We start from the raw sequence: 25,000 nt of genomic DNA, 5'->3' as shown, positions 1-25,000 counted from the left end.
CACGCCACTCCAAACCGATCCTTACCGCCACTCCTAAATACCCCGCACAAACCGATCCTTACCGCCACTCTCCGCTGCCTGGTCTCTCCACGAGGCACGCTGTTTGAAGGGTATAGGTAAAAAAAAACCAAGGGAAGATGTCCTGTCCTCTGAAGGATGTTGATGGTACTGTCCCGCCACCACGCTAACTCCCCTGATGGGTTTCCTCAGTTGAGGCGAAGCCCAGTGCGGAAGCCTAATTGATATTCTGAATGGAGATTCTTCTTTGAAAGTCCCCGGCTATTTTGGGATGATGATTATGATGCCAAATCCTCTGGAGAGATATCAGTCCTAGATATCAAAACTACTGAGACTCAATCACTTAAACAGATTGTGCAGCATCGCTAATATGTCACAGAGTTGTTGTGTGATAGGAGACATTTTATGGTCTAAATCAAATGTATTTTTTAAGCATGAGATAACAGCCACATTATGGGATTTAATAGTAGAACACCCAACGCTGGATTTCACTGATTAAATGTCACTCTCTCTGCCACCATCTAAAAATCGCATAGCCCTAAAGCATGAACTGTAACAGAACACCAGTAGACCATCATGGTTACTCTTGACTCATGTTTTGCCAGTCGGCTCCAGTTTATCATTCCTCGGTCGTCAGGCCGATGCGCAGCTGTGGAGCTCAGCAATGGAAACTCAGTCCACATCTGGGGCTCTGTTTGGCACTTGCCAGGGCAAGGCCACATAAACAGCAGGAGAGGTTCCAGGCCTGGGTTAGCTCTCAGCGCTGGCTCCGTCTCTGCCACTTCTCCTCTCTTCTCCTCTCCACTCTGCTGTTCTCAGTCCTGTCAGCTGGCCCCTGGTCGCCTGTCTCTGGTCTGGAGTGGAGCTCGCAGGGCTCAGCTGTCGTCCACTGGTGGCTGAAGGGGAGAGACGGGCACCTCGTGATGCTCATTTGCTGCCTTTTCTGTCTGTCTCTCTCTCTCTCTCTCTCTCTCTCTCTCTCTCTCTCTCTCTCTCTTTCTCTCTCTTTCTGTCTCTCTCTTTCTCTATTGTTCTCTCCCACTTCCTCCTTGCCTGGTGTCAGTGTCCACCCACGACCTCCCAGATCACCACTACTGTCCCACAGCCTCAGGGCTCTGTGTGTGTGTGTGTGTGTGTGTGTGTGTGTGTGTGTGTGTGTGTGTGTGTGTGTGTGTGTGTGTGTGTGTGTGTGTGTGTGTGTGTGTGTGTGTGTGTGTGTGTGTGTGTGTGTGTGTGTGTGTGTGTGTGTGTGTGTGTGTGTGTGTGTGTGTGTGTGTGTGTGTGTGAGAGAGACAGGAGAGAAGTAGAAATTTGTTCAAGTTCCAGTTCTACTCAAGAGTTAAAGTAAAGTTGAAGTTAACTTGAAGTCGCACAGGCAATTGAGTCACTCAACTCATGCAATCTTCGACTGCCACAATAAACACTTTTGGAAATCCTCTCCCCGCACACTTTGATGCCACACCAAGAGCTGGTCAGTGAAACGTTTCCCTTCACCCGAGACCTCTGCGAAAGGGTTCTAAAAAAGTCATCTTTAGGATTTTTTAAAAATGATTATTTCTCGTACAGCACCAACTTGACCGATATTATATTTCCTGTGCGACCACTGCAGTGGCCGTGTTCAGTATCCACCGTAGAGTTCCAAAGGGCAAGCTCATAAGCATGAAATGGGATCTCCATCAGGGTGGCGGCTACACGCCTCGCCCTCTCCGCGTGTCTGACACCTCTCCTCCCTGGCAGATGGCTGGTGGAAAGCCCTGACCTTTTCCGCAAAAGTTTACCACTTTAAAATATTTAGCTTTGGCTCACGAGCCGACCCCGGGAGCGCTTAGCGCCCGACGACTGGCGCTCGTCTTGGTGATGAGCCACTTTTTGCGGCCCAGCGCATGCGTGCAGGTTCTCACTCAGCGGCTGGCTCTTTCTGTTTGACAGACTTGCGCTGTTAAAACAAACATGAGAAGGGGAGAGAGAGAGAAAGAGGAGGAGAGGGAGACTGAGACTGAGCGAAAGAGAGAGAGAGAGAGAGAGAGGAAGGGAGAGAGAGAAAAAAGGATAAAAGAGGAGGCCACCGTTGAGGTGGGAAAAGGCCTCCTGCTGTGGACGCCAGCTCATCTAATGGGTCTGTGAGAGGTGCTCCCACCTCTCCTCCTCTTACACAGACCATCAAACAGCCACAGACAGAAACCTTTTGTCTCTCTCTCTCTTTCTCTCTATATCTCTCTCTCTCTATCTATCTCTATTTATATATATATCTCTCTCTATCTATCTCTCTCTCTCTGTCTTGTTTTGACAAATGGGAGAGTGTCAGTCAGGCCACTTATATTGCTGCATGCTGCATGACATCACATGGGGGTTGGACCTACATGTTGGACTGTTAGGGTCATCCTCAATTTAGAACCTTACTCCAACATCCAAGTTATCAGGAAGGAGGTGTTACTGAGATTGGGCCAGTGTGTTACTCATATAGTTATTTTTGCAAGTCAATATTGTTCAGTTAATACATTAATATTATATATTAATGTAATGTCAGTGTATTAGTATAATAAAATGTGTAATAATAATCGATTGTGATTGTGTGTCACATCCTTTACCTTTACTAAAAGTTCATGGGGTGAGGAGTCTGGAGGTCGGGATTGGGGAAGTCTTTGACGTGTATTTTTTATTTTTTTATTTAAAAAAAAAAAAACACTTTTCTCAGCAACAACATCAATTCAGCAGTGAGGTGGTGAGTGCTGCCGCCTGTGCCCGGTGCGTTCCGAGGAATGGCGGAGTCAGCAGGAAGAGTACTAATGCATGAAAAATGAGGCGTGCTAAAAGACTGAAAGGCCACATCAGATTCGGCTTATTAAGACACAGACCCCGGGCACAGCCCTGACCGACTGGCCATCTGCTGAAATACGAACCTGTGACAAGAGGCCAGGCTTAGCATGACACTGCCCACAGTGTGGACACCTAGGACATTAGATGGGACTCCCATTATACATATTAACGTTTCTTATCTTTCTTTAGGCCATTTTTTCCCAGAATTCATTCCCATGGATAGCACAAGTACTCCTTATTAAAAGCTACGATAATAGAACTGTAGCCTAATTACCAAATGTTACTGTTGGAGTGGCTGCGTATGATGATTTGATTGAAGCCAGTCTGTATGCCCACTTAACACAATTCAATTTTTCTCACTTTCTTGAGACTAGATTAGAGTGCTTAAAACAAACTAATTTTCCTTTGCCGCAGGTTGCTGGTACTTGTTTATGTTGGCTGTCCTAGTATTTGGTTGACCTGGAGACTTTAATACACTCTAGTGCACTCCAGGTCTCCTCCACTGCCTTCTCTTTCTCATTCTGCCACCCCCCTTCTCTCTCTTTTCCTTCTTACTATTCCTCCATCTCCTCTTCCTCGATTCCTCCCCTCCTCCCCCGTTTCCCTTTCAAATTTGCACTTAACACCTTCCTGTGGATCGCCCCTTCATTCATCAACACTGTTTGTCCCGGTGACAAGCAGGCCGCTTCTAGAATATCAATATCGGCTAAGACAATGTGTCGCTCCGCCCAGCCAGTAACCTTCAGCTAAATGTCACTCTGCTTAATCCTATTTGAAAATTAAACATCGGAAAACCTTTAGCATTCTCTTCCTCCTCTTCTCTCCTCCCCTCCCTCCCTCCCTCTCCATCTCTCACCCGTATTCCCCTCCGCTCACTTATTCTATCCATTCCGAACACCTGCGACATTTGTAAATATTATGTTTCTCTTGCTCCCAATATTTGTTTGTTGGTTCTTAAATAATACCAGTGGCCAAGGATGATAAAGTGGGACAATTGGATTTTTATACCTATCTGAGTGTGTGCGTGTGTGTGTGTGTGTGTGTGTGTGTGTGTGTGTTTAGAGAGAGAGAGAGAGAGAGAGATGTCAGGTGCCGGCCCAGTGGCTCTGTAAGAGAGAGAGAGTGAGAAAGAGAGAAGAGAGAGATTGGAGAGGGTGTGCGCCACGTGGGGAGGTCCCCCCCATGCATCAAATGCGCATATTTACATAAACAAATCCAGGCCGTATAGGCAGTAATTACCGCGGCGACAGCGCGGGCCGGGGAAGAGAAAGAGGGTGTCTGATGCGGACAGATAGGCACAGTGACTGAGGCAGAAACTCCATCAAAGTGCCGCGGTGCAAGTACACTCACACTGACACATTCCCTCTCTTTTGCTCTGTGTGTCTGTGTCTCTTTTATACACACACACACACACACACACACACACAGAGAGAGAGAGAGAGGGAGAGACCATGGCTTCTTTGTATGCATGAGGTGCCTGGTATGAGAAGCCAGCTCTTTTCGTGGAAGAGATGGAGCTCATATTTCCACATTTGAAGATTATGGCTCCCACTACCACAGGAGGAAAAGGGTGAATACATCCAGGAACAGCGATTGGCAGCAAAGCACAATTACCCCACTGTTAAATGGACCTCTTTGGAGATGTTATGACATGACAGCCCCACCGATAAAGAACGCAATATGTCTCCCTGGGGTTTAGATATGCAGTGCAATAAAAACAATTATACTTAAGGTCAAAAGTTGCATTTACCACTCAACCCCGTTCTTGCCGACATTCATTTGCATGTTGCTGCTATTGTAAACATAGTTAAAGTTAATGGCGTTAGTCAAAGAAGTAGTCATCACTAGTACCTCAGATTTGTAATGAGGCGTGTTGGTGTTTAAGAAAACATGTGGAATACATTTCTGCTTTTGGATGAGAGACGAAGTGTAGCTGTATATTTTGCCTTCTCGACATGTCGCAATCCAGATGTCTAAACTGATAGCTGATGAGGAACGATGTGGGAAAACTTGACAGAATGATTTTGATGTTCAGGGCTCTTAAAAGCTAGCCTGATTGGTCAGGTGAATCCCATACTTATCCATCCAGAAATGATTTATTTGTGTAATGTATTGTGTGTTGCGTGTGTGCGTGCACAAAGCCCTGACCCATGCCTGTGTTTTTGTGTTATGTATTGTGTGTTGCGTGCGTGCGTGCATGCGTGTGTGTGTGTGTGTGTGTGTGTGTGTGTGTGTGTGTGCGTGTGTGTGTGCGCGCGTGCTCAAAGCCCCAACTCGTGTGTGTTTTTGTCGGTATGTGTGTGTGTACAAAGCCCTGACCTATGTGTGTGTGTGTGTTTGTTTCAGTTTGTGTGTGTGTGTGTGTGTGTGTGTGTGTGTGTGTGTGTGTGTGTGTGCACAAACTCCTGATGCATGTGTGTGTTTTGTCGGTGTGTTTCAGGTGGGAGATGCAGGAGGATGCAGAGCTGGAGGATGAGGAGAAAGCTTTGGTGGATCACCTCCAGAAGACCTGGTTCACCACCAGCCCTGGCCCCTCCTCATAGCAGAGATCTACCCAGCATCAAACATGCATCAGAAATCCATCCCATCCGTACATTACAGCATGTTTGACATTTAGCACATATGATATGCACACACATTTGTTTTTTTTCTGGATGTCTATGTGCTAAGTCTGACCTTACTCTGGACTATGATGCCAAGTGATTAACTGCTGAAATGTAAGCACATGAATGTTTCATTGTACTTTTTCTGTTTTGCTGTACAATATTCTTTACACATGTTTTTTCTGGAGGTGCTGTTCCATACGTCTGTTGGTGCTATATGGCTCCTCATGCAGTACAGTTCCCATGACCACAGCTGAATGTAATGTTTATGTAGGGGGGATGCCATGAGAACATATGTAGCTCTGTACACAGTTTACATAAAATTGTGTTTGTCTCACTGTGTTTTGTAATATGGAGTAGTCAGTCACTCAATGTTTTATTAAAATAGACTCTTCACTATGCTCCATGTCTGTTGAAATGACCATTTTCTGACATCTAAAATCTTTTGTATGGCAGAAAAAAAAAATCATAATGGGTATTTGCAAGGTTTTGTCTGTCTTTCTAAATACTAAAATATGTCCTTGTATGCAAGAGAGAGGACATCTGTGGATGATAGGATCCAGACAAAGCTAAGTGTAGCCTCTGAAGTGACTATTATTATAATGTATACAAATCAATGAAAAGATGGACCTATATCTATCTTTTTTTTGTATTTTTGGTTTGAAATGAATAGCATGATAAATAGCCGTTATCTTCTGACAATTGTTAGGCAGTTACAAAGACACCTCTGAAATAGTATTTTGTGATTAAAGACTTAATGCCACATCGGTTTGATGCAGCCTGGTTGGCTTTAGTTGTCAAAGGGTGTATTGTGTATTTCAAAAGCCTCTGAAAAGAGCATGTTTACTCACATCACACTTTTGACAATGGGAATGTCTTTTGATAGACGTATACCAAATGGAAATTGTTTGATGCATTATCCTACAAAAGAGAATAGTCATGGTAACATAAGCAGGCTATTAAAGCAAAACAATCTAAAGGGTTATTGTGACTAAAAGTCCACGTAGACCTTCAGTCTGGCAGAAGAAACAGCCTGTCAAAGCACACAAAGCATTGCTGTGATGCAAAGCAATGACACATAATGGTTACCGCGCCTTTAAGAGTAAAAGCGCTCGCCGAAACGTCACACTTCCGTTTCCTGCAGATTCTTCCTGTTTTCTGCAACAAGGAAGCAGAAGATGCATGATGGTTGAGATTTCCACATTTGCTTGTTATGATGGTATGTGAGTGAAACGAAAATGCATGTTTCTCACTTTGTATTTGCCCCTCTTGATTGGTGTTCATTACTGCGGACGGACGAGGACACCAAGTCCAACGCGTTGGTGAAATTAAGAGTTGCAAATCCACAAGTAGGATTTTTCATTAAATGTAGACGCAAACATTTGTTGTGATTGATTATTAGAGAATTAATACAGCCCTGAGGAATTTAATGTGAGAAACTTGCACTGTCCGAATCATTCAAGAGTAATTTCGTTCAGTCTGTGGTCAGAAAGTAGGCAGCAAGCCACTGGACACACTTGCTACAGCTGACCAAGTTTATGAGCTACATTTTAGATACGAACAATCATTCAAGTGATAAGGTGTAGTGCAAATTTAACCTATCAAGAGTAGCACAGGGTTTACGATGGTTCCGTTTATTTATTCAGAAGAAGAAGCTGGCACATAAGCACCCTTGTTGACGTGAATATAAAAGCACCTGCTTTTTCTTTGTTTTGTACAATAACACAGCATCTGCTCACAATGTTGATAACCAGATTAACTGCAGGTCAAACCTTCAAAGAGAATTACACCTCATTGTATTAAACAATGTGCTCACCTTGCAGGTTAATTGTCTGTGACACACTCAAGACGTCCATGCTGGTCAGAGCAGTGCCCTGCATATTCTTATTTTTCTTTCTAAACATGGCTCAAGAAGACAAAGAGAAGACAACTGCTCTGAAAGGTAAGATAGGCTATAATGGAATTGTAGTTGGATAGCATACTTATAACCTTGTCACATTAGCTGTTTGTTTTAATGAAAGGTTACAAACAAGGCTTTTATAAAACTGTGTACAACTATAATATTTGACTATAAGATATATATAAGACTATTGTGTTTTTGTATTTCTTTTTTATTTTGTAGGCTTACTGGTACTAAGTTAATTAAAAAAAGTCGATATCATGTAGGCTACTGTGAAAAAAAGGTTACTTTAAACAGAAGTTGTAGAAGACATATACAATGACCAGTCTTATTTACAGATTGTAGTTTTCATACATCAACATTTGAAGAATGTTGTAAGTAGAGCCTAATAACTACCTTAACCATCACCATAACCATTATGGACAGATCACAAGTAAATCCTAACTGTAATAACATCCTTTTTTAGATTTACTGTCAAGGATAGATCTCGATGAGCTGATGAAGAAAGATGAGCCTCCCCTCACCTTCCCAAAGACGCTGGAGGAATTTGAGTATGCCTTTAATGAACGTAAGTTTTTCTTTAATGGGTTGAAAGAGTCTTCATACTGTTAAGTCAGCATCAAGGATGGAAGAATGTACAATCCACTTTATTGTTGAGAATTCTTTTTTTTTTGTTTTGGTAATTTGTTATTGAAGATCTATGGAGCTTCCCTGATATTGTGATGTTAATTTCACCTCTAAGTTGAGTCACATTGTGTTGCATTAGTGACTGTTGATGGTGTTTGAAAAGTTAAGCAAATCTGCCATTGTATGATGATGATTATGAGGTGGTTGTGGCTTGGTGAGTTGTAGTTTGTCTCTTTCAGGTTTCAGCAGACAAAGCAGTCAATATCTATGACTATGAGGCCTATTTTTGTCCTGATAGCATAGTATATTTATTTCAGTGTGTATTTTGTGACAAGTCATGTTTTTGTACAATATAATGATGAAGTGGTAATGTTTATGTCAGTACGACTAATATGTGATGCAGTAGTAGATGCAGCTTATGTAGGTAGGTGTCTATTATTATTATTATTATTATTATTATTATTATTATTATTATTATTATTATTAGGGGTCCAAACAGTGCAGTGGAGGAATGTGAAACTTCACAATATCCTATGGTCCCAGAGACCTTTCTCTACTTAGACCCCCTAACCTGAGGTACTGTGCCTATTAGGTGGCACTATAATAATCAGTTTTACATCTTGGCAAGTACAGTGAGGCCTAGCCTCAAACTTCTTGCATCATTGCAATCTTTGCATCCATCTGCATCTTTGAGTCATTGGCCCTCTGCTCTAAAAATGTCAACTTTGTTCACAAGTACAAAGTACGCCTGAGTCTTGGCTATCTTGGCTTTATCAGCTGTCTTGCTTCTAATTTGTCCAAGTATCCACATTAAGTTGTTATGCAAGTCTTTGCATTACTAAATCAGCATCTGTGAGGGCATCATCAATCATCATCAAGCTGATTTAAATCTCAATTGAATGCTGATTCAAACCTGTAAGCTCCCAGTTTCAATCCTGCTTTTGAAGCCCCTTTGCCTGAACTGCGGGTACCTTTTCCAACTGTTGAACTTGTCAAATATTTCAGCCATTTCCCTCTAGAGGCCACTTCAGCCAAACTGCTCACTTGCATCCACGTTCTCAATAGCAGAGTGGCACAATATATACAATATAATTATAATCACAAATACTGTAAATCAGTATCCTCAAAAAGTTCCTCAAAAAATATTGATTGATCAACTGCTTGGACCCTGACCATCGATGCTCTGCAACTATATTTATTATTATTATTATTATTATTATTATTATTATTATTGAGGCTTGACTTCTGTGTCAAATTGTAATCAAATCAAATTGTACTCGCAATATCTGTCAGGAAAAAAAAAATCACAATTACATATTTCCCCAGAAACGCATGTGCCAGGGCTTTCTGGGATGAAGCAGTAATGTTAGCCTTGTGTGAGTGTGTGTGGTTTGTGTGTGTGTGAGACTGAGTGATAGTGTGTGGGGGGACTGCTAGCGTAGCTCTACTGAAGCCTCCCCTCCTCTGATGATGCAGTGATTTTATTGTGCATTTGCTGCCGCCCCTCTGGGGATGGTGCTGGCTGGCTGTCTGGGTGTGCAGGGGCCCCGGCAGCGTGCGCTGGCAGCTCTGGACATGAGGTGTTTGGGACGGGCTGTCAGGGACCTACTCATCCCTGCAGAGCACTTGACGGGGGATTTGCATAACCTTGCTCCTCCGTCCAAATGCCTCCTGCCCCCCCCACACACACACACACACACACACACTCTACCTCCCTCCTCTGCTCTCCTCTCCTCTCCTCTCCTCAGCACACAAGAAAAGCCCTGAATGCCATTTTTTTGCGTTGACTGAAAGGTTTTTTTTTCCCCATCCCCTCCTTCTCTTTCCTCTTTTCCTCTCTCTTCAAAATGTCACTCATTGGGCATCTGTTGCTAGCTTATTCTATGGATGACTGGGGAGCAGTTATAGAATATGAGACCACTGCTTATGCTTTCAGACACACCTGCTGAAAAAGGAGGAAAGTGTAAGTGTAAGTGTGTGTGTGTGTGTGTGTGTGTGTGTGTGTGTGTGTGTGTGTGTGTGTGTGTGTGTGTGTGTGTGTGTGTGTGTGTGTGTGTGTGTGTGTGTGTGTGTTGTGTTTGTGGTGGAGGAAACAGTGGAATTGTGTAAAAGAGATAGGATAGGAAACACATATGAGCCACAAGGAAGATAAAATACACACAAGTGTTTTCTTTTTGGCTAGGATATCTTGTCTTCATCCTTAATGATGATGGCTTCATCATATTAGCCCTGAGCTTTTTTTTTCCATTACTGGAAATCCAAGGTTATGTACACCCAATTAAGCCTCCGAAATGGAGAACAGCATGCTAATTACGAATGGAGGGGGAAAAATGGGGGAAAAGTTGAAAATGAATACTCATGAGAGAGAGAGAGAGAGCAAGAAAGAGGGGACTCTTTGTGTGTGTGTGTGTGTGTGTGTGTGTATGTGTGTGTGTGTGTGAGAGAGAGAGAGAGAGAGAGAGAGAGAGCTTGTGCAGAGTAGGCATTGGAGCTGAACTTTCCCCCACGCGCCGTGCGCTTTCATCAGGAGCCGCTATTCCTCCTGTTAGGCGTCGCCTGTTCCAGAAACTGCTCGTCCTGCTCCCTTTCACGAATGCATAATTGATTTCTTCAATGCGCTCTTCTTTTATACCTCCCCTTTATGCACATGCTTTTTCAGGCCTATTTCAACCCCTCACACCCCAAATAGTCAAGCTTCGGGCCTGATTAGGTGTGTGTGTGTGTGTGTGTGTGCGTTTGCGCACTGTATGTGTATATCTCTATGTGTGTGTGTGTTTGTGTGTTTGTATGTTTGTGAAGGTCTGGGCTGGGTCTGGGGTAAAGGGAGCCTTTTAACACTCTGCGTTGGTGAACGCCTTTTTAGTGTTACCCATGTCAAACAGCCGATGATGAAAGCAAGAAGTGTTCCACGCCTCATCACTAGCTAAGTTGAATCCATCTCCTACTAACCGTGCATAAAGGCGTTGCATGCTTCTTTTTTTTTTTTTTAAAAAAAAATGCTTTGAAAAAAATTTTTTGACAAAGATTTTATATATATATATATATATATATATATATATATATTATTTTCTTGCCGGTTGCCACGGCAATGTAATTGAGAAAGTATGAGGCTAAGCGGCCCCGAGGCTATTTGGGTTAGCGTCTGCACTTTGAGCATATTTGCCTACACACTTCGCTCGCTCTCCAACCGTTAGAGAGGTCACAATGAAATTTAGCACTGTTTTAAGGCTTGTTATCTCCCAGTGTCAACAGAACAATGGATGACGCTCCTCTCCCCAAGAGCCATATTTACTAGCATTAAAATCTACTCTTCCGAGCGCTAATCTCAAAAGCGCTCTAATTACTCCAATGGAAAGAACCAATATTTTTGTTCTTCCTATTTTGAGCTCATATTGCATGCTGATTTCTTCCAAAATGCTCCCACTTGATGTAAAGGATGTTTAATTTGGGCTATATGAAGGTGAGGTTATGAGGTGTTAACCTCCCCCTTAGCACACACACACACACACACACACACCATGCCGTTTCTGCATGCTGGTGATGGAGCGGTTTCATTTGGAGCCGTAATGATGTGGCCTGCTTTACATTCATGCTGAGGCCCCTCCATTACTCTCTGTCTCATTGCCCGGAGCCCTCGCTGGCTGGGCTGGGCTGGGCCCAGTGCTGATGTGCTGGAGCTGGATGCCTCCAGTGGGTGGATGGGGATGGATGGGGATGGAGGCTGAGTCGGGGCTAGGGGTAGGGGGTGCTCAGAGTGGGGTTCCACGTGGGGATGCCGCATTGTTCCCCACCCCAGCAGCTGCCTGTGCCTGGTTAGCAGGGGTCAAGAGCTGGCAGAGGGCCTCGCGCCATCTCAAACTCCCCGAGCCTTGCCTTCGCCGCCACCGTCCAGTCTAGTCCAGCCTGGCACACAGCCTGGCCTGAGTGGATCCCTCAAGCAAGCGTTCAAATGTTCAGCTCAGAGAGAGAGAGAGAGAGAGAGAGAAAATGTGAGTGTATGTGTGTGTGTGTCTGTCTGTGTCTGTGTGATCTGAAGGACTTCCTTAGGTCCTAAATGAAGGAAAGTCACATGAGTGACTGATCTAACTTCTGCACTGTGCATGTTTGTGTAGTGTGTGTGTGTGTGTGTAAGAGAGAAAGTGTGTCTGTGTGTGAGAAGGAGGTTTTATCAGGAGACTCAGGTGAGTTTTGGAGCAGGCACACAAAGCGAGACTTGATAGAGCGAGTGAGAAATAAACAAAGAGAGAGAAAGAGAGAGAGAGAGAGAGAACACCACACCAGCTGTCCAGGCCAGCCCCTGCCAGACATCCCAGAAGGCCATTGGAGTGGCGAGTGGAGGAGCGCAGTGCTGTCTTCTTCTCCAGCTCCGGCTGGCACACCTGCCAGATGGGGGGAAGGCAGCCAAACACATTTAATTGCACAGAGAGAGAGATAGAGAAAGAGAATGAGAGGGAGAGGCAAAGAGAGAGAAGGAGCGAGCGAGAGAGAGAGAAGAAGAGAGGGAGAGAGGCTGTAGAGTCCAAGTCTTGAACTGAAGGTCAGAGCCAGTTTTTTCTTGTGACAGTTGCAAGCCACTCTCACTGCCTACCCACACTGGCAGTAAATAAATAACCAATAAATAAACAATTCCTTGGTCTACTTCTCTGTTGTAGTAGGCATAAACAGGGGCGTTCTCTATCACTCTGTTTCTTCTCCATATCCCTTTTCTCCTGCTCTCCCTCTAACTGGGCCCTGACTCCAAGAAGTAGAGATGGTAAAGGCCCAGGGTTCCCACGGGTCATGGAATTTCTGGAGTATCATGGAGTTTTAGCCAGGGAATGTTATCATTTTGGGGCAAAGTCATGGAATATCAGGGAATTTTGTTATAACAGTTTAAAAATGTACTTGCCAAAATACATTAATACAAATATATTGCCACACAGAGTTGGTTTATATCTGGTTATTAGCTTTATGGCTTGCTTGAGTAGCCCAACTGTGTTTATTCAATGCCTATTTATTCATCTCTCGCTCTAAAAAAGTTAAAAAAATCTGGACCGCTATGCGTGTGCTCTGAAATCATTGGTTGGTATATTGTACTATTCATTATATAGTAAGTCATGGAAATTCAGGTTTTTCGTCAGGGAAAAGTCATGGAATTTTACATTTGACTTAGTGTATGAACTTTGAAGGACACTCCTGAGTGAGCGCAAGCTGCCATGTTCCTTTGGAAGTCTTATTGGAGAGTGAGGGCGTCAGGGTCTGTGTTTGTTTGTTTGTCTCTCTCACCCTCGCTGTTAAATACAAATTCAAATTCATAGTGGTTTATTGAGATGTATTGTATTCTCTCTCTCTCTCTCTCTCTCTCTCTCTCTCTCTCAGGTGGGCAGTTAAGACACACCAAGACTGGCGAGGCCTTCATCTTCAACTACAGAGAGGACCTGCACCGATGGAACCAGAAGCGATACGAAGCTCTGGGAGAGGTACAGAGACACATAACAGAGGGCTGTGCAATTAATACTAATTGATTAACGTCACTCATGAATTCTGACGATTCTGTAAAAAACATAATCGAAATATAACGAATGCACTCTGATTTGCACCACTCGTTTTGTCTTCAGATATAAATCCAACGTCCTCCTATGCATTACAGTGGTAGCCGATGCATTCATTATATTTTTTGCATGTATTTTTGTTTATTATTTGGCAGCCGTGGCCTACTGGTTAGCACTTCGGACCTGTAAGCCGGTTCGAACCCCGACCAGTAGGCACGGCTGAAGTGCCCTTGAGCAAGGCACCTAACCCCTCACTGCTCCCTGAGCTGAGTGCTGCTGTTGATGCAGGCAGCTCACTGCGCCGGAATTAGTGTGTGCTTCACCTCACTGTGTGTACACTGTGTGCTGTGTGTGTTTCACTAATTCACGTATTGGGATAAATGCAGAGACCAAATTTCCCTCACGGGACCAAAATAGTATATACTTCTTACTTATTTATTTTGCAGTTTAATTATAGTTTTTTTAAAGTTTGTAAAATGGATGATGTTTCCAAAATCATTGATTAATTGTGTTAAATAATCAGGATGTCAATATTGAACAAAATAATCATGATTACCAACTATTAGCTGCGGTTTATACATTGATTTTGCAAAATTTCTTCAGCTTTGAGGTTACTACACAGGGGCAGTTAATGTAGTTTTAACTTGCATAAAGCAGTGTCCTGTGGCTTATACACAATGCAGCTAATACACAGCTAATGCTAACACACGGCTAATGACACCCTATATGATTTTAGCCATAACAGAGCAACACTATCTTCTAGTGATCTCCCTCTTGGCTGTTATGTGTTTTCTACTCCCAATATCAAACTTTGCTTCCATTGGATCGAAATGCAGACAAAATCAGTGTGTGCGCGTGCTTTTCAACAAACAAGGTGTGTGAAGGAGATTATCATAGCACACCATTAGGCGAGAAACTTGGCTAATGATTTTGAGGTATCTCTGTTTCCCACTTTTAATAACTTTGTAATTGGATTCCATGCAGTAATTGGAACACTCAGAAGCACTCACTGGAACCGCACACCATTCAGATTACACACACATACATACAGCACATACACACATACATACATACATTATACATGCATACATACACACACACACACACACACACACACACACACATACATACAGTACTGTACACATGCATATACACACATTATGCATGCATACATACACACACACACACACATACTGTACATACACACACATATACACACATTATACATGCATACATACACACACACACGCATACATACACACACATATACACACATTAAATATACATACAGCACATACATACATACACACACACACACACACACACATACTGTACATACACACACATATACACACATTATACATGCATACATACACACACGCATACATATACACACATTAAACATACATACAGCACATACATACATACACACACACATACGTACACACGTACATACACACATTTGTGTGGCCACACACACTCACATCGACTGACACAAAACAAAAAGAATTTAGAGCAAAATAAAGACACACACTGAACACATGCTCAATCACCTCCAGACCAGCTGGACTGTATGTGTGTCCACCATTCTGCTCTATGTCCACATTATGTGGCATCACACACACACACACACACACACACACACACACACACACACACAAATAATCTTTGTCTCCTGTTCTTAGTTCCCGCCTTCCCATTAGTCTTGTCCGGACATATCGGCACACCCATGTGACAAACATACACACACACTGTTCTCTGCTCATCTTTACCTTAGTTCATGACGTGCCACACGCACGCACACACACACACACACACACACACACACACACACACACACACACACACACACACACACACACACACACACACACTCCCTAATCCTTCTTCTTAGTTTTGAAAGTGTTTATGCCGTGTAAACTCCCTCTGATGTCTCTGTTTGGGTTGGAGTTTAGCTCTTTAATCATCTCTTTTTGCCTGCCTGGGTAATTGCATAGTGTTCATAGAAAGACCAATGTGGGGTTTAGTGTGTGTGTGTGTGTGTGTGGGGGGTTAGGTGTCAGTGGAACAGTGAGTGGTCTTCTGATGCCGGTGCTGTGTTTTATACTGGCGGGCTTTCCTCCGCGGTGATTTACACCCCCCCGCCCACAGCCGCTGTTTACACCTTCACGCTCAGGCAACCATTAATCCCCCTATGCCCTCATGCCACTGCCATCCACCCATCAGTTAGGTGTGTCTGGGTGTGGGTGTGTGTGTGTGTGTGTTTGTGTCAGTGTGTGTGTGTGTGTGTGTGTGTTGTGTCAGTGTGTGTGTGTGTGTGTGTCAGTGTGTCAGTGTCAGTGTGTGTTTGTGTGTGTGCGTGCGTGTGTGTATGTTTGTCTAGCTCTATGTGTGTGTGTGTGTGAGAGAGTGAAAAGAGAGAGAAGGGGGAGAAAGCGATCAGGAGGTGAGGGTGATGACAACCTCTTTGCATTCGTGTCAGGTGGAGGTATTGATGATGACACCGTGCGTGTGTGTGTGGATGTGGAGATTAGCGTGTGTGTGAATTATGACTGCCGCGCCTATTAATGGGAAACCCAACTTGTGAGCAAATGTGAGAGTTATGGAGAGCGTGTGTGTGTGTGTGTGTGTGTGTGTGTGTGTGTGTGTGTGTGTGTGTGTGTGTGTGTGTGTGTGTGTGTGTGTGTGTGTGTGTGTGTGTGTGTGTGTGTGTGTGTGTGTGTGTGTGTGTGTGTGTGTGTGTGTGGGCGCGTGGATATCTGTGCATGTGTGTACTTGTGTGCGTCTGTTAGTGTGCTTGACACACTATTTGTGGGTTAGTTCTGGATGATTGTGGCACTTGTGTGTGTGTCTTTCAGACCTGTGATTTTGCTGTTGACTAATGTGCAAATGACTGAATTTGTGTGTGTGTGTGGTGCAACTCTGACATAACAAAACAGTATCATGAACTCTCCTCAGCTCCATAGCATGCTGTTCAGGGGACAGTAGCTGTATATTTGCTTAGTGTGACTCCGATCAAAACAGGATTATCAGCTCTTCAGTCATGAATGTGTTAGTTTATCATTTGGCTACTCTAAACCACTGCTTTCCGCACAGTAAAGTTCAAATGATGTTCAGTTGGTCTCCATTCATGTAATATGCATAAGCTAATCATTAGATGTGCATTTGTTGTGTTGTAAATCTTTGTTCATTCGCAGGCCTGTTTGCATGGCTTTAATTGTTCCGCCGATTCTTTGATGTTCAAAGAGAACATTGACTCTTTTAGGATTACCTTTGTGCGAGTGTGTTCTGTTTCATTTTTATTTCCAGTCCAGGTATGTCCTCAGAGAAATAGCCTTCTCTTGAAGGCCCTGTTTCTTCTAGAAGTGTAAATAAATATGCACACAGCAAAGCACACAAACACCACTTAGTATCATCATTACTAGTTGCATTATTAATTTGCAAGGAAACAAATGGAAACATCAAATATGCATTTAAACTTCTTGACCTGGTGCAGTATATCTGATTTGTTGTTTCTTGTTTGTATGTTTCTCAGATGTAAGCAGTCTTTATAGAACTGATAATGATAATAAAGATAGACTATAATAAGGATCGAAAGATTAAATGCTGTTATGCTTATCAGTTGCTTACTGTTCTGCATATCAGTTGCATGGCACAGTGCTTCGTTCCAAGTTCAGCAATTAGCGTAAGCAGCACCATATCTGCAGGCATGCCTTGCCTGGCCACGCGTGGACATAGGCGGATGTGTGAGTTTGGCTGAGGGCCATTGTTTTCCATTGGCCAGGTGAACAGAGGCAGACCTGCTTGTCCAGAGCATCTCAGGGAAGAGAAGAAGCCCTTGTTTGTGTGTGTGTGTGTGTGTGTGTGTGTGTGTGTGTGTGTGTGTGTGTGTGTGTCCATGCATGAGTGTGTGTGTGTTAGTATCAGAGGCAGTTGAGGCTGGTAGGTGAAATGAGGACAGAGGAGAGGAGCAGAGGAGCAGGCTGGGGGAGATGTGCTGTGCTGTGTGCAGAGAGAGAGAGAGAGAGAGAGAACAGTGTTATTGTGAGTGTGGCGGTGGCACCAGATGTCCAATTTGCACTTCAGCCCCGTCTGAATGGAGGGCGAAGATGGCACAGAGATGCGCTGCTGACAGCCCTCAAGAGGACAAAAAAAAGACGAGAAGGATGTGTGTGTGTGTGTGTGTGTGTGTGTGTGTGTGTGTGTGTGTGTGTGTGTGTGTGTGTGTGTGTGTGTGTGTGTGTGTGCGTGGGTGGGGGGGGTGTGCAGCCTGGCTAACAGCTGGGGTAAGCTGGCTAGCGGCAGGGCTGAGGCCACAGCATCCTGTATCCCTCTCTAGGCTTCAGTCTGGCTTTGATATGCTAGGCCTCACCCCCCCCCCCCTCCCACACACACACACACCCTTGCTCCCAGACGGCCTGTGTGATTGACCAGACCTCTGGACCTGATGGCACTGAATGAGACATTAGAGGAGTTTGGGGGCGCCCCTTTGAGAGGGCCGTCTGCTTTCATTAGTTGATCAGCTGGCTCTGACACAGGGGATTCTGGGTAATGGCTCTGGCTCTGTGAATGGAGAAGTACAGAGAAGTGTGTGGGGTGCGTTTTGGAGTTGCAAGGATGTCGTCGACATTCACAGAGCCATTAAAAAAAAAAAAAAAATGTTTTTCTTGTCAGCCAGCTAACGACATGCAGTTTTACACCCTGCCAAAGCCCAAAGAAATGTACCTTTGGTGAAAGTTTTTCAAGTGGTTATTCAAGTGGGGTTTTTTGTGTGATTTTGGAGACATTGAATGTTAGATACATTGAATGTACACTTTGCAGGTTTTACTGTATACCCGTTTTATTGGTTTTATTGTAGTCTTGAAAAGTCTGTGAAGTGTGTGTCGCCCACACACAATCAGTCAGTTGCTTTTCATGTTTTGCTAGCGTACCCACCTCTGGTGTTGGTCGGCAAGGTTGAGGAATTCAATGTGGCGTTCCAACGCGATACAAAGGGTAAGAGCTCAAGGCCGCGCTTGCAGCCGAGTGTTGCCCGTAGAATAGTGGCCACTGCTGGAATGTGTGAGGTGTTGGCGTGTCATCGTCCGAGTGTGTTTGTTTTGTCTGCCAGCATGAGTGATTGGGAATGAGTGATTGGGAATGAGTGTGTGTGTGTGGGTGGCGGTGTACGTATGTGTCTGTGTCTGTGTCTGTGTGTGTGTGTGTGTGTGTGTGTTTGTGTGTGTGTGTGTGTGTGTGTGTGTGTGTGTAGGGGCGGTGGTAGTGTAGCGGTTAAGGAACTGGGCTAGCGTGCAGTAGCCTGAAAGTTGTCGGTTCAATTCCCGGCTTCCACCGTTGTGCCCTTGAGCAAGGCACTTAACTCCAAATTGCTCCGGGGACAATGTAATCCCTTGTAATATAGTTGACATATGTAAGTCGCTTTGGCTAAAAATGCGTCAGCCTAATGTAATGTAATGTAATGTAATGTGTGTGTGTGCAGGTAGGTCGTAACTGCTGCCGAAAACGCAGAAAAATATGTTTAGTGTGTGTGTGTGTGTGTGGGTAGGGCAGGGTATGATGTGATGTGGGCTTGTACAGTGGCTGTATGTATAGCAGTGATGGTGCTCCTTTGATAGGTATACCCCCCCCCAAATGGAGCTGTATTAAGCCGTTAATAAACAGAGATTCTGTTCCTCTTCTCAACCCGCATCTGTGCCACCATGACAGACAGAGATGGAGAGAGAGAGAGAGAGAGAGATGAAGAGAGAGGAGGAGAATATTCTAATGAAGCAGAGTTGAGGTTGGCCAGATGGCAGCATTATTATCTCTCTCTCTCTCTCTCTCTCTCTCTCTCTCATATTACTCTCTCATCACATGTCATATTACTCTGCACAGTGTTAGTCATGTGAAATCCATATTGCTTTGGAACTGATACCGCCATCCGTCAGGTTCAGGGTATATGTATGTATGTGTGTGTGGGGGGGGGACCTGACATGCAGCGTGCCACCACTGGAGGAGGTAGCACAGGGCCTCAGGTTGTGATGTGTGCCAGCCAGGGTGGCACCATGCCAGCATAAATGAGTTTAGACGGCCTTTACAGCATCATAACTTCAATGGTCATTTGTGCCTTCGTGTGTGTGTGTGTGTGTGTGGGTGTGTGGGTGTGGGTGTGTGTGGTGTGTGTGTGTGTGGGGGGGGAGGGTGTGGGTTACATGTGGTAAACCATAAGAGCTTCTCAGCCAGTTATCTGTCCGTTTCTCACGCCTTCTCCCTGCCTTCCTGGCATTGCTGGCGGTGGTGTCAGTCATGGTGGTTTTGGCTTGCCGTTAAGGAGGGATCACTTTTTAAAACGAGCAAAATGGCAGCTGTCTTTTCTGATCCAGCTCGTCCCATCTCTGCTCAAACCCCACAGGGAGTGTGTGTGTGGAGACAGACAGACAGACAGACATCACACACACACACACACACACACACACAGACAGCAGTGGGCTTTACAAGAGAGCCTTCCATTGCCTTGCCAAGCAACACCTGAGGTGGTCATTAAACTAGCTATTAGGCGATTCATGCAGAGCGTATTACAGGGAAATCATATTTTTATGTGTGTGTGTGTGTGTGTATGCGTGTGTGTGTGTGGCATTCTTGGCACAGTGAGAGTAAATGTCCCAGAGACACATGTAACAACAGTGTGTGTGTGTGAGGGAAAGGCGACCTATGGGGAATTTCTCTTTAAGTGAACCAGCTTTGTTCCCTTCCGAGCAGCAGGCCTTTGATGACAAAAAAAATATTAAGAAAATAAAAAATAGAAAAAGGGAAAAAAGAAATGGGAAGACGAGTGAAAAAGAAAGGGTGGGGAAAAGACTTGAAATAATACAACAATGAGCTCTATTTTAAATCTCTACCTCCTTTTAAAATAAGCACCATTTTTACACTCCTCCTCAGCTCTGTCAATCTCCCTCCCTCTCTCTCCCACCCCCCCTCTCTCTCCCTCCCTCCCTCCCCCTTCCTCTTCCTCCCTTCCTCTTCATCCTTTCTCTCAACTTTCACTTGTTTGTTTTTTACATCTTGCTTATGAGTGTGTCTGTTGGGATTGCTGTCTCTCTCCCACTCTCTCTCTCTCTCTCTCTCTCTCTCTCTCTCTCTCTCTCTCTCTCTCTCTCTCTCTCTCTCTCTCTCTCTCTCTCTCTGTTCTTACCTGTTTTTTTTTCCTTACCTGTCTTTGAGTAGCTTTCAGTGATTTGCTTTCTTCTGCACTGTCATTATGTAAACGCCTTTGATGTGATGGCCATTGACTACCTCCCTGGCTAAGTGGCTTTTGGTGTGTGTGTGTGTGTGTGTGTGTGTGTGTGTTTTGATTGAAAGAGAGTGTTAATACCCTTAAGCAAACATAAACATTGAAATATTGATCCGTGTCTTTTGAGGAAGAACAGGTCAGGACAGAACACACACACACCTTCTAGCTGCCTATTGAATCCCATATACCAAAGATCCTAGATTACAAGCAAGATAGAGCAACGAATTGCTACTATGGGAGCAAACGGACAGTTCCGTCTGCATAAGTATGCCACCACGCCACTAAATAAACGCTCTCTTAATAAGCAATAACAACAGATAAAACATAATTTCTGTGTTCACAGTATTATTGTCCATAATCATGTATGATACCAATGAATCACCTTATGAATATGATATGAATAATTTAATTAGTCATGTGAACTAGTTAGCGCTTAACGCTTTTGTTTAAAATGCTATAAGTGGATGTAGTAGCTATGGCAATACAGCTATGCGCCAACAAGTGACTAGGTAGTTGAAGGACTTTCGCTAAACTTAATATACTGTTGCAAATTCGCTAGTATAAACTATCCACTTTAACTAATGTCAGTAGTGTTATTCAGCTAGTTGTCATTTCAAAGAAATTACACTTCTCCGCTTAAAATGTTACCTTAGCTAAGAGGCTAGCCAGCATGATAACAACCGACAGTAACTGGCAGCAGCATGGTCTAATATTGCCATTTTTATTGCAAATCCGAACACTAAAAAAATACACTCTATTAGGCTTGAAATGATCCCAAACACTTACAGATTATGACACAATTTTCCAAAACCAACAAATCCAGAAAGACAAATGACCAATTTATTGGTAAAATTCCACAAAGTCTCCATTGACATTAATGCAGCAAGGGCTTACTTGGTTCAGGACAAAGGGGATTTCCTCCCCCTTGCAATAATCGAACGCTGAAATTTATAACGCTATACTCTCGCCCGGGCTTGAACCCTCTCTGCCCATACTCTCCTACAGTGCTGCTCTTGAAGTGTGTATCTTACCCTCTAGCTCTTAAGATCTATTGGAAGCTGCCTCACAATCCAAGAGGTCAGTCCAGTACCTGTGGACATTCAGTAGTCCAGTCAGTCCTGTTTGAAGAGTGTCATAGCCCTTGTGAGTTAGTGTTTAGTTAGTGCTCCCATGAGGCTCCCTCCTCTCTCTCATCCACTGTATCTTTCTGCAGGCATGCATTGATAAATACCTGCATGCCTTACTGCGCCCGACTGCGACTGAGAAGGAATGTTGTAGGTGTCAGGCTATGTCACCCTTGGGTGCGCTAGTCCATTTTTTTAGCATGCTAGTGTGTGGCACTGCCACGCTAATGTGTGCCAGGGAGTTAGCGTCACTTGGCATTCCTACCTGCGGGCCCTCTATTAAGAAACTAATAAGCGGGTGTTAATTACTAGACGGAGAGGCTTTGTAATTACGCCGATAGGACAGAGCAGATGAGGCCGTCCCCCACCCCCCTTCCTCCTCCTCCTCCTCCTCCTCCTCCAACTCCTCTTCGTCCCTGTCTTGCCTCCGCTCTTCCCTCCATCAGCAAATGTCCTCCAGGAACAACCTTCAGCGAGAATGCGTTCTTGTGTTTTTTTAAAGCTGAAAGATAATTCTTCAAATGGCCTCCGTCGGGAGAGGACAGGCAGACTGGAGATAGTCGAGGTGCTTGGCGGGACGTCTGCATTTCACATTCAGACAAAGTCATCCCAACTCACGCTCCCGTTTTGAGCTTGCTCGTCCAGAGATGGGTCTACCTCTTAACTGACAGCACATGATTGTGGTAGCAAGTTGTCTGTGTATGTGTGGGATTCTATTTGAGTGTATCTGTTTGGGGGTTTGTGTGTGTGTGTGTGTTTGTCTGTTTTTTTCTGTGTGTGTGTTTGTGTTTGTTTGTGTTAGTGTGTGTTTTTGTGTGTGTGTGTATGTGTGTGTGTGATTGCGTGTGTGTGTGTGTTTGTCTGTTTTTTCTGTGTGTTTGTGTTAATGTGTGTTTGTGTTTGTGTGTGTGTGTGTGTGTGTGAGCGAGCGAGCGTGCGCTTGCATTTGTATTTGTGCATTGTGTGTGTTGTGTTCCTGATCCTACTGTAGTCTTATGCCATATGCCTTCCTCCAGCTCGCCTCCAAAGCCATGAGTGCTGTCAGTCAAATCAAACAAAAGGCATCTCTGTGCCACACAGATGCCCCCCCTTCTACCAGTGCCAGTGCAAACACCCACCACATGCCAGAGCAGCCGCCGTCTCTGGAGCAGACAGCACAGAAGATACCACAAACTCAACATGCCTGCAAAGATCTACCCTCACCGGAAACAACACACACACACACACCCCACCCCACCCGCCCCGCGTATCCCTCAGAGACCACCCCCACACACACACCCCACCCTACCCCCACCCGCCCCTCTTATCCCACAGAGACCACACACACACACACACACACACACACACACACACACACACACACACACACACACAGAGACACAAGCACACACACACACCCTCCAAAACATATGAGGGAGCCCCAAAGCCACCTGAGGCTCCTGGCAAAACTAATGTAAGCGCAAATGAAATTTCTGCCAGACCTATCGATGTCATTAAACACAAAGCATATTGCGCTTCACAATCATTTTGCCGCTCGTCAAGCCGAGTGACATTTCAGCCGATTAGGCGATGTCGCATGCTGGAGCCCTCTCCCGTTAAATTAAAGCTGTCCGAACCCGTTCTCTCGCCAGCTCTCTCTCGTCCAGCGGGCCCGACAGAGGTGTGACGCCCCGTGGTCTTATTTTGTTCGTTTGGAGGCCCTGTAGAGCCTGATCAGGGTTAATGTCTCATCGCATCACTCAATTTGGTCATAATGTGTGTGTGTGTGTGTGTGTGTGTGTGTGTGTGTGTGTGTGTGTGTGTGTGTGTGTGTCTTTTTCCCCTGGCCATTGGTGTATAATCAGATAAGCTGGGTAGTGTATTCCTCGCGGGTCGAACAAATGTGCCACTGTTATTGTTACTGTTATTACCTAAGCCGTAAGCACTTGGCAAGACACGTACACAATGTGACATGCGGCAGGAAAGATATTTGGGGTTCAGAAAGCGCGATTGCCATCTCTCCTTATGCGCTCCACCCTCGCCGCCTCGTCTCCAAGGTTCTGTCACGGAAGCCTATTTTCAGCATTCCGTGCGGCACGTGCGAACGCACAACTCGGCTCGGCAAAGGTAAACAGAGAGGCCTAAGCCAAAAGCTGTGCTGCGTCTGCCGTGGACTGTGTCGGATTCGGCGGGGTTTATGACTCCAATATGGCCGTGTCCTAAATATTTACCATGTCCAAAGGGTCAAAGGAGCCACCTAGCCAGCAGCGCTCTCTTGCCAGGCGCCGTTGTGTGTGGCCAGTGTTTACTTCAGAATTAGACGGAGACTCCAAGTCCCGCAGTTGAGATAATTCATCACGTACAACAACACTCTGTCCGCCGGCACGTCACTAATGGAATGGGAGTAAACAACGCGTGTCCTGCTCTTGAAATCCCTGCAGCAAGTCGGGGAGTCTCGTCGGGTTTTATGGCCGGCTGTGAGCCCCAGCTGACCGCGGTTGGATGCCACCAGGCTTCGGACACTTTGATGTGCCCCTCGTCGTCCACAATCGTGCCACTGTGAGACCCCCTCAGATCCGGAGATCCGGATCCGGCCGTTCGCCCCCGATCCCGGGCCGAGATAAACCGACGTTTTTTTTTTTTTTTTGCCTGCGTGCTGCGAAAGCCACAGGCGCCACCGGTGCAATAAAGACTGCCGTCGCTAGTCTCCTCAAACACACACACACACACACACACACACACACACATATACACACAACACACACACACACACACGCACACACACACACACACACACACACACACACACACACACGAATGCCCGCTCACGCACGCAATTATCCGCCGAACTGGAGCCAAACCACGGCCTTCGCATCACCGCCACCCGCTCTCGCCCACGTAGACGGGCTGTGAGGCAGAGCGAAATTCCCTGTGATTCCAGCTGCCGGGAGTGTCGGGGGTGTGGGTGGGGTGGCTGGGGTGGGTGGCTGGGGTGGCTGGCTGGGGTGGGTTGCTGGGGTGGGTGGCTGTGTGAGTGGTGTTGGTGGTGGGGTGGTGGGTTGCCTGGTGGAGGTTAGCAGGCGGGCGGGCGGGCGGCCGGGAGAGAAACAGAGAAAGTTGTTGATGTCATT

At 45.1% G+C, this 25,000-nt stretch overlaps 2 protein-coding genes across 3 annotated transcripts in view; both read left to right on the top strand.

The window, feature by feature from the left end:
- The window catches only part of kiaa0825 (KIAA0825 ortholog), a 124,527-nt gene extending 118,690 nt beyond the window's left edge, over window positions 1-5,837 (top strand). The window contains 1 exon segment of the mRNA XM_048235732.1: window positions 5,276-5,837. Coding sequence (XP_048091689.1) covers window positions 5,276-5,378 — 103 coding nt within the window. The 3' untranslated portion in view covers window positions 5,379-5,837.
- A 707-nt stretch (window positions 5,838-6,544) lies between these two features.
- The window catches only part of fam172a (family with sequence similarity 172 member A), a 180,824-nt gene continuing 162,368 nt past the window's right edge, over window positions 6,545-25,000 (top strand). Inside the window, exons 1-4 of one of the 2 annotated variants that reach the window (XM_048236399.1) lie at window positions 6,545-6,657; window positions 7,262-7,380; window positions 7,805-7,906; window positions 13,324-13,424. In XM_048236399.1, coding sequence (XP_048092356.1) covers window positions 7,293-7,380; window positions 7,805-7,906; window positions 13,324-13,424 — 291 coding nt within the window. In that variant the 5' untranslated portion in view covers window positions 6,545-6,657; window positions 7,262-7,292. The other variant, XM_048236398.1, reaches the window with a different exon arrangement.

Source organism: Alosa alosa, chromosome 24 (genome assembly GCF_017589495.1).
Source record: "Alosa alosa isolate M-15738 ecotype Scorff River chromosome 24, AALO_Geno_1.1, whole genome shotgun sequence".
Lineage (NCBI taxonomy): Eukaryota > Metazoa > Chordata > Actinopteri > Clupeiformes > Clupeidae > Alosa > Alosa alosa.
The sequence above is the reverse complement of the archived record's forward strand: the minus strand, read 5'-3'. Positions and strand labels throughout refer to the sequence as shown.